Raw genomic sequence first — 10,645 nt, forward strand, 5'->3', positions numbered from 1 at the left:
GGTTATACATATAAGCTGCATATAAACATAAACGACGTGTGCCCCTGGAGGTGACTGCCCACAGGTGATGGCGATGGTCGTGGCAGTGAGGGCGTGGCAACGGCAAGTGGAGAGCTCCTGCAGGTGGCTGTGGCAGTGTCAATGGCGAGGAGTAAGGGGTAGCAAGCACCAACCAGTAGTCAGTGACCACCCGCAGATTCCACCGGCAGCGGCGGCCAGAGACAATCGGTGACTGCGCACAGACACCACTGGCGGTGCTGGCGGCAATTGCTTGCAGGCACCGCCAGCAGTGTCTGCTGCGCTTCTTTCAGGGCGTGCACAGCCAATCTCACGGGGAGCATGTGCACCTGTGTGCACGCCCTATGCATCGCCGATGCATATAAAGCAGTTTAAGTGATTGGAAACTAGTTCAAATCTATAATACAACAGAAGTTCAGTGCACATAAACCACTTTCAAAATGGCTGAAACTGGTTCAAGATAAATCTGGATGGATGTAGTATCAGATTTAACTGATTCAGGGTAAATCAGTTTATTGAACTTCTGTCCCTTATTCAAATTAACTCACAGTCCCCCAGCATCCGAGGATGCTTTGCACTCTCCCCAAAACCCACCTTACAGGGCAGGTTAGTCTTGGCCCAAGCTGTCTGCTCCAGCCAAACAGGGAGGCATACTATAGTGGACTGGGCCACTGCAGGTACGTGGCTGCATTTCTAGAATCAAAAGTGAGTATCTGTTCACTTGCTCCTAAATTCAATCGTTGCATCTTAGACTAACCTACAAAGATTGAATCAATTCAGCCTCAGGCTTTTTGACTGTCTATACTAGCCTTAGTGAGTAACTGTCAGTACTGTTCTACAAAAGTCCCCGAAACAAATGAGCTTTTTTTATTTATAAGAAAAAAAAAGCCATACTTATCCTCACTATATTCTCATTTACACTGGTCAACAGTTTAAAAAACAAGCAAGCAAGAAAACAAACAAAAATACAATTTACTTGCATATCTCACACCCAAAATATCTGTGTCATTGTATATTCTTCTACTCACCTTCTTCTCAAAACCACTGACATAGCTTTCCATAGCAGAACGGAGGCTATAGATATCGTTCTCTATCTTCTGGATCTCATGCCTGATGATATTTAGATCCCCTGATAGTTTCGCAATACTTGCATCACACCTAGAATCAAAGTGGAGGCTTCTTCAAAACAGAGTAGCAATATATAGTAGTTTTTGCAATTGATGGCACCAGCTAATCTCATTTTGCCACTATTCAATCAGCCACAGTCTTTCGGTGGCATCTTGACTGGTGGCAGAGTTGCAGTTAATGTGGTACAAGAGTCCTGATCCCAATCGACCTTCCAGCACTGATTGCCTACTGAAAAAAACTTGACTAATTCTGCACTTACTAAAGTCTAGGGCATTTGAAGGTATTCAGTACATAATATGATATGGTCTTTATATAACAATAGCAAATTAGGTCTGATATAAAGAACATATCATGTAAACAGCAGTTTTCTCACCTTCCTCAGCTTCAAAGGTAGGGAAGTCAGCATGGTGTGGGTTGGGGTGCCTCATGCTTTGCACAAGGTAACAATTTGCAATCTAACAATTAGACTTACATGACTTCTAAAATGCATGCACATGGGATAATTTGGACTCCAGGTGCTGCTGTGTTTTACCAGAAGTAGTTGCCTAGAAAACACACAGAGAAGATACACTTCTGTAACCGATATCTTAGCTTGTAACATCTGGTTTCAGGTGGATATTAAGAAAGATCTGTTATACAGCAGGTGCTGGCAGAAGATTTCTGGTTTACAAACAGTGTTTGTCATCTTCTATTTAAACTCTCCCAGTTGCATCTGCCAACATCTCTTTTCAACCTCAAAATGGCCACATTAATTATTTGACATTTGCTGAATAATGGAAAATCTGAAAACTGTTCATCTAAGATTTCTTTCTTTAGAATCTATTTTATATTTTGTAATATAAAATGAGTCTGGGGAGTCGCATCTTCTATCTCTGCTCTCCTCCTGTTTAAAAAGAGAAGGCCAATGAACTCACACAACAGACACTGCTCCACAGCACACACTGGAAAGTAAAGTTTACGTAAACAGGCTCTCCTCAGCTGCTACACTCTTGTGTGTATAGTAGCTAAGTTGCTTTCATTGCCTTTGAGTTCTCCTGTGATCCCTGCAACTTCTGACCCTAACAGTAATCATCTATTCCTGTATTAGGAATACTTATAGTAAGATTACTGAAATAAGATGTTCTTAGAGAGACTAATACTGTACAATTAAATATTAATAAAATAAAAATGGAATAAGGAAAACTGGACTGTACATGTCTAAATACATTATTTTCCAAAGACTAAACCAAGTACAGCACAAAAGGGCGTGTCAGTATTGTTGACAGATAAGGAATCAGGAAGAAGATTTTGGATTATGCAATCAAAATAGGTGAAGTAGAAGATGACAACAAAAAAGCTGGTCTGATGATTCTTCAGAACATTTAGATAAAGTAAATCAGGAAATGTTTTATAGATAATAGAGACTTTGTCAGAAAGCCAAAACTTTGATCAAAGGGAACTATTGATTCAGAGAACAATTATATAATAACCAAGAAAGTGAACATGTGTTTAGATAGAGAAGGGAATGTAGTTTGTTATCTTTGTCAGAAACTTTTATGGACACAAACCCCAGAGCCAAGAAAATAGAGCACATAAAATAAACGTTCCTATAATGCCTAGATTCTAAGTTGCTCAGGAGAGTGTATGTTAGGACAGGTAGCCAACTTCAGAGTGTCTGGGGACCATGTGCTGCACTGGTCACAGGTTCCAGGCTGTAGGCTCAGGAGCTCCCCAGTGTCAGGGGGTGATGGGGTCATGTCTGAGTGGAGCATACTAGATTGAGGAGTTACCAGACTGTAGCCAAAGTTAAGCCAGGTATTGATCTGAGTACGGGATATCTGGCTGAAGGTTGAGAGAAGTGTGTGATTAGGACAAGCAGTTGATCCAGGCTGGGAGATCCAAGATGAGAAAAGGAACAATAAGCAATAAGCAAAGTGTTACAAGCCAAAGGCTTTCAAAGCACAAGTTTAGAAGTTCCAAGCAAGCCAGAGGCATAAGTCTTCTACTGTCTGCTCTGAAATTATATACCCAGTGTGGGTGAGGCCTCCCTGAAGGATGACTCTGCCTGATTACCTCCATTTGGGGTCTGGGATGGGATCAGCCCCAGCTGGTCCATGGCTCACTACACAGGGGTCAGGCCTCTACTGCTGTCACATGGGCAGCATGAGTCCTTTTCCCACTGCACAGGCAGTAGTTCACCAGACCCTCTCCCACTGCTCTGCTCTGCCTCATCCCAGAGACCCTGGTTGCAGGAGGAAGATGCAGCCTTCAGGCCAAAAGCTAGACAGCCCTACACTAGGAGAAGAAACTTGAGGCACGATGGGTCTAATTCACTATGAGTGCATGTAGGTACAACTCTGATCGGGTTGGCAGAATTGTTTCAGCCCTTATATAGGGTTGAATTTCACCATATAACTCTGACGATCATGATCTGCTGGAATACAGAAGGCCAACGAAATTTTAATTATGTTGCAAAAGCGTGGGGTAGATTTCTAAAAGAGAGCAGTAAGGAGATGTACATCTGAAATGAAAGTAACATAATTTTGTATTAAATAAGTAGGTAGCAAGGGATTTTCAAAGCCATGTAATGGAATTAGGTATCTAGCTCCCACTGAGTTCGTAATTCCCTTAGGATCCTTTGAAAATCCCAGCTCTAAGTTTTCTGAAAAAGATTAATAACATTTGAAAGAAGAGGATTAAGAGTTTCATGTCAATAAGAAATCTTTTAAGTTATAAGAAAACAATAATCCAAAAAAAATTAGACATACAGGCTATTTATTAAATGGATTTTAAAGAGACAGTAACAACAGGCTGAGGGCCAGTCTCTTATAACTGAGTGAAACCCACCAGTTCTGCAGAAACAGTGGTAAACTAGCTACAGTACTGCTTAATGAAACCTTGGGGTCCATTACTGGCTCTGCCCTTCTGAATGACCTTCAATAGGTCATTTTGCCTGCCTGTTCCTCAGTTTCTTTGCCTGTGAAACAGCGTAGGAGAGGGATAGGACATTGAGCAGGCAACATATGGCTATCCAAAATGGAAAGAGGAAGGGCCTAGCTAGCCCATGAGTTTTAAAAGGCCAGCACCCAGGGCAAGCACCCTTTGGTAGTTTGGCATTTCCCTTTGATGGAAACAGAGATACTGAATGTGGGCAGAATGGGAGTGTGTAAAGTTGGGAAGAAATATGGGGTGAATGTTGTTTTCTTTTATGGAGGTAGTGAATGTAGATTAGGAAGTGAGGTTGGTAGGTATGCTCTCTTTGGTTAAGAGATAGGGGAGTGGATTGCTTTTAAATTTGGATTTTTTTGGTTGGAGGCATTTGTTTTGTTATAGTTTCCAATTTTATATTTTATCCTGTTTTTATGAGTTTTCTTTTCTTTTATTGTAAACCACTCTGAGCCTTTTTGGAAGGGGCAAATATGTATAATAAAAATTAATTTTATGTACAAATAAGGTATATACATTTGGGCATGCATGTTTTGGAAATTTGCCCTACAAGTGTACCTTTGAAAAGAAAGTTGGATAGTTGGATTTGTGAAGTTTTACTGGAGTGAGAGGACAGCTGATTTAACTGCTTATTTAGTTCAGGGTTTATAAAGAGGAAAATAACATCTGTCTAATGTGAAGTTTCTGTTTCTGAGAGAAACAGGAAAAACTAAACATTGTACATATAGTAGTGAAAAAAGCTTTGAAAGATATATAATTAAAAAAAACTCTCAAGATTTAAGTACACATATATAAATAAGAAGAACCTCAAAAAATATATAGTTAAGCATTTAAATATAGGAATAACATAGAGAAAGAGTCTCAAAGATTCCTACTACGTGTTTAAGACAAAGTGGGCAGTACAATGATGGAATAGTCTCTAGTATAGGTTGTAAAAACTTCTGAAAGACCTAGTTACTGGCTCTCAATTTATAAACCAGTTTTTGATTGGTTGTAATGGATGATGCTTCTGATAAAGTTCTGCACTTTTTGATTTACTTTGATGGACAGAATTGCATGAGGAAAAAGAACGGCAAGAATTTAACCTTCAGCATTATGTGTAAAGTCCATCTGCTTGTTCAGTCTTTTGCTGATGGGAGTGAGGATTATGTAATTATATTCATGGAGGCATCTGTTTTGTTAATGTGTATTGTCTTGTTTTGCTATGTTGTAACATATGGCCTTGTGCCCCAAGTCACTTGTGCATGGGTTTATTTGAAAAATTAGAAAATAATCAGAATATACAACTTTCTAAAAGCAAACATCAGTTTGAGAGAGATGCAATGATAACTGAGGCACTGGAGGTATTTTTTAAAGACATCATTGCCATGCTATTCAGAAATACTTGTATAGTTTAGAAAGGCTTAGATTATTTGATGACCTAAATACTGGTTGATATTGAGACAGTACTATACCATGCAAAGAACAAGAATGAGAAGTTATGGAAAAATGTATTTGAATTACAAGAGCCAATGCAAGCTGTATGTCCAAATGCAGAAGGAGGAATTATCTGTCATAACAGAAGGTCATGGTCCATTCCATCCTAGTTAGTTTTAGGTTAAAGGGCGCTAAGTTTTAAGTTTAATGGCAAACTACACTTATGGGTAAGCCACTGTTTGTTTGCTTTTTTATTTTTTAAGCTCTATGTTTAAATTCTGTATGTATAAAATAGAACATGTAAAAGTATGGCTATGTACATTTGTCCCCACCTACACTAGGTTATAGAAATTCCAGTTTGGATTCTAATCATATTGCATTCTTCTTACAGTGGAGATCAAAAAATATGACAGATGAAGCTAGTATTTATGATTATAGCTATGCTTTGTTTTTCAATATTGGGTTACTTCTTATTTTGATGGTCCCACACACTATTAATTAAAACTCAGCATATCTAGAGAGGAAATTTAAGTAGCAAGCAAAATGCAGCTTTTGCTTATAAGGTATAAATCACTGGTATCTGTACCATACTTTAACCAATAGCAATCATTCATGTAAAACTCCATTACAAATTGACTGTTTGAGTGCAGCTAGTATAGCCAGTCCTTGTGCTGCAACGTCAGTCAGTTTTGCTGAGGTTTAGAAGACTTGTTGTTTGCTCTTTTTTTAAATAAATGGAATCCTTGGACTCTGTTCCTAGAGCAGGATGTCAAACCCACTCTTTGTGAGATGACAGTCAGTTACATGGTACTGATTATTGCTGCCTTTCATAATAGATATGACATCATGGAATGGATAAAGCAGGAGAAGGAAGAAGGAGCTAACTGAAAAGAAGAAAATGTTTTTTTATAGATTAAAATACCTTTGGATTAAATTGTATTCTCCTACATATAAAGCCATGGAAGGGCAGGATTTAGATGGTAATTCCTTAATATCCACAGAGTTTTTGAGGCATTCTTCTGTTCAGCAGTCTCTGTATTTCATTGCCTTGTGATAACAACTCTAGGGATCATTAAACACTGTCTTGAGCATAAGTGTGGACACTCTGCTAAGAGATTCCATACATCATACCAAAGAAGCAATGTGATGAGTCTATCCAGAAAGAGGGAGGTCCTGGAGAAACTCATAATGGTGAAGCCAACCAAAGCAGTTCTGCTGGTGAGTCAATCCAGAAAAATAAACTGTCTCATAATCAACAATGGTCTGAGTATTATGGTTCTTGTACAGATTAAAGTAGGCCACAGAGAAAGTTCACTGAGAGGCCACAAAATAATGAGGGACACAGTATTTCAGTATCGGTCTTGCCCATGTTGTATACAGAGGAAAAATCACCTCCCAGATTACACTCCCTGATACCTTCTATATACAAACGAACAGATGCATTGTATATACAAGCATTAGTCTTGTTTGCCACAGAATTGCACTGGGAGTTCACGTTGAATTACTTTGCTAGTATTATCACACAATTCTTTTCAGAATAACTGTTTTTCAGGAAACTTCAACAGGTGTGGTCTTTATTCCTTGTTCCTAGATATATAACCATGCATTTGGCTGTATAAATTTGTTTTGTTTTGTGTTTGAATAGGCCCAGGTTGCCAAGCAATCCACATTGCTCTGTAGCATTCCCACACTGTCAACCACTGTGCGGTCCACACGTTTGGTCAGCTGTGATCCTAGTTAATTCATATCTTTCATTAAAATGTTGACTAGTGTCAGGCCTAGTATTGATCCCTGTAGAACCTCACTAGCGAGTCCCTCATTCACTGATGATAACCTTGCTTTTTGAGATTTGTCTCTTAGCCAGTTCTTCATCTACTTGATGTGTGATTTATTTTGTTTCATATTATATAATTTTTATTATTACTTTTTAATCGGGATGTTGTGCAGTACTAATTCAAATATGTTACGAAAGTCCACATGAATTACACATACATTTTCATCAACCAAACTTGCAACCTGAGCCTTTTAGGTTTATATGTTGCCTTGAGCCTTCCAGGGAAGGCTTATGTCTTCCCTTGCACCCTGTAGATTTCTACAGTATGCCCATCACGTACTCACATAAAAATACTGGAATAAACTTCACAACTGGAAGGAATCTACCTCTTTTGCCTCTAAGATGCATTCTGTCTCTGGGAGTGAATGCAGATATCTTAAACAGAGGACATGGACACACATACATTTGAAGCACTCTAATTTGGAGTGCTTCAGATTTGAAGGGCTTCAGTGACCCACAGACGTACAGTCTCTAACTTTGCCCCCTTGTCAGAGTGCTTCAAAATTGCAGTGGTGGAACTCTGCAGCCAGGAGGAATGATACCTAGTCCTCCAGCATCCTACAATGCTCTGCTCCCCTTCTTCCCTCACAGTAGGTGTGCACAGCTAGTGAGTGCTCTCCTGTGTACTTGCCAAGTCTGGTGGCCTCTGGCCTCCCAATAAGACTGGGGCCTTGGAAGACCAGACTCAGGGACCATGAAGTGCTCTGGAAGTTGATCTTCTCAGACTCCAGAGTTTGCCAAGGACAGCAGAGCACACTGAGGACTATTCATTGTCTGTCTGCCCTGCTTTCTCAGATTTCTTTTCTCAGAAGAGCACTGTAAGGTGTCAGAGCAACTCCCTGTTGCACTTCATAAAATGTATAGATGTTGCAGAAAGCACTTGGAGAAAGTGCCAAAAAGCCCCATTAAAGCGTCTGATCTATACAGACGTTGGGCAATCTGGGTCCAACTAACACGATGCCACTTCTGGGCATGTGCTGGGTTCAGCGGTGAGGCGCGCAGATTTTAAAACATTTTTTTTTAACACCTCCAAGCATTAGACACTTTTAAAATGCTTCTTTGACTGTGAATGTCTGTATGCTTACTGTTTTAAGTGTTTCAGAGGCATTTGAAACATTTCAAATGTTACATCTATATAGGGCTGGAGACTAGCACCACTACTGTGCCATAATTTAGGAACAGAAATGAAGAACTGTGTTGTATGTTACTGAAAATGCAGAGGAGTTTATGTGGGAACAAGTGATTACAAAAGTTGCAATATAGATATCACATAGAAGATAACATGTCTAAAAGATTAAGTTTTAGGGACAGAACTGAAGCAGACAGATGTAGGCATTTTTAATGTGTACCATATGATTTGCTCACATATGAACTCTTCTGCTCCTTTACACTAAGCATGTTTTATATTACTTTGCTGGGATACAAGGAGCCTCAAAATAAGAATAAAATATATTTATACCCACTTTAAAGCTCTAATGGCACTCAATAATGAAGAAGTGCAAAGGGGAATTGGATCCATCATGTTTTACTTACCTAGCCACCCTTCCACGCAAGTCCCCAAATCCTTGCAGATACTTACAGTCCAGACTTTGAACAGCAAAATTAGTTCCTGTAGTGGTATGATCTCTGGTTCTTATTTGTTTTTCCAAAATCTGTAAATCCATAGGCACACGATGTTAACGTGTTCAATTTACCATTTCATTATTTATCATTTATTTTATTATTTTTTAACAAATATTAACAATACTTTCCATTACTAGGGGCAAGTAGAGTAACAATTGCTATCTAAATCATACACCAAAACCACATTTTAAAAGAGCATGGTTAAAGTTCAGGTCCAAGAACTAAAAAATTAGGAACAGAATCTTAGACAAGTAGGACTGGAAGGGACCTCAGGAGGTCATCTAGTCCAGCCCTCTGCTCCAGATAGGCTTACCTTGACTAAACCATCCCAGTCAAGTATTGCATGGAAATTCCACAGCCTCTGCGGGTAACCTGATCCAATGCTTAACTGCCTTCAGAGTGAGAAAATTCTTCCTACTATCCAATATAAATTTCCCTTGGTGCAATCTAAGACTTAAGTCCTTCTCCAGTCTATAAATAGTCTATAACTGTCCTCTCTATAATTGCCCTCCAGGTATTCGAACAATATTATCAAACCCCCTCCTTCTCCCTCTCCCAAACTTCTCTTCTCCAGGTTATAATCCTAGATCTTTCAGCCTTTCCTCATAAATCATGTTTCCCAGGCCCCTAATCATTTTGTTGCTCTCTGGTGAACTCTTTCCAATCTCTCCACAATTTTCTTGAAGTGTGGTGCCCAAACAAGACACAGTACTCCAAGTGAGGCCTTGATAGTTTCAAAGTGGAAGAATCACTTCCCTTGGTTTGCTAGAGACACTCCTATTAAAACAGACCAGTGGGATACTGACTTTTTTGCAACCAGGGTACACTGTTGGCTTATATTCAGCTTGCCATCCACTGTCCTCTTTTGCTGTACTGCAGCCTAGCTAGTCATTCCCCAGTGCATAAGTCTGTTATGTTCTAAGTGCAAGACCTTGTATTTGTCCTTACTGAATGTAATTTGATTCACTTTAGACCATTCCTCCAATTTATCAAGGGCATTCTGAATCTTAACTCTAGCCCCCAGAATGTATGCAGAAATTCTCTGTGCAACCCTAATGTAGCCCAGTTGTGCCTTCCTATGTTTCTATATGTAAGATATCTAGTAACATATTCTGTCATTATGGGATCACACACTTTTTTTCTTTCTTTCCATAGGACTTCAGCCTCATTGGGCATGTCCAGATGAGCGCGCACATGCCTCTTGCCCCGTCTCAAACCCCTTTGAGGTGGGGCAAGAGGCACATGTGGGAATGAAAAAATGTTCCCCGTGCTGCGAGTTTGCAGCGTGGGGAGAAAATTAGACCACTGGATATCCAGGGGTCTAAAAAACCACTCCGCAGAAAAGCAGAGCAAGGCACAGCCCCAGACCATGCCAGGGAGTCAGTTCTCCAAAAGAAATGCTCTGGTGTCAGCCAGAGCATCTCTTTTGTTCTCCTGCTGCCTCAGCCCCTGGTGCCGTCCAAGGTAAGTGGGGGGCGGGGAGTTGCAGGGGGATGTGGGGGTTTTGGGGAGTGGTAGGGGGGATGTCCCCAGGGCTTTGGGTGGTATGAACCCAGCCAAGCCCCGTGAGGCTCACTAGTCCAGCTTTGCACTGGAGCAAGTCACAGGGCTCCGGGAGGCATGCACAGGACCTGTGCCTCCCGTAGCCCTGTGACCTGCTTGTGTAGAAAGCCAGACTAATGAGCCACACGGGGCTGGCCC

The 10,645-nt window shown here is 40.3% G+C and overlaps 1 protein-coding gene across 1 annotated transcript in view; it reads right to left on the reverse strand.

The window, feature by feature from the left end:
• The window catches only part of FAM81B (family with sequence similarity 81 member B), a 64,723-nt gene that overhangs the window by 19,127 nt on the left and 34,951 nt on the right, over window positions 1-10,645 (reverse strand). The window contains exons 4-5 of the mRNA XM_025199126.1: window positions 8,855-8,973; window positions 1,047-1,176 (exon numbers count right to left, since the gene is read on the reverse strand). Coding sequence (XP_025054911.1) covers window positions 1,047-1,176; window positions 8,855-8,973 — 249 coding nt within the window. The remainder of the gene's footprint in view (window positions 1-1,046; window positions 1,177-8,854; window positions 8,974-10,645) is intronic.

Source organism: Alligator sinensis, unplaced genomic scaffold (genome assembly GCF_000455745.1).
Source record: "Alligator sinensis unplaced genomic scaffold, ASM45574v1 scaffold223_1, whole genome shotgun sequence".
NCBI classification, from domain to species: Eukaryota; Metazoa; Chordata; order Crocodylia; family Alligatoridae; genus Alligator; species Alligator sinensis.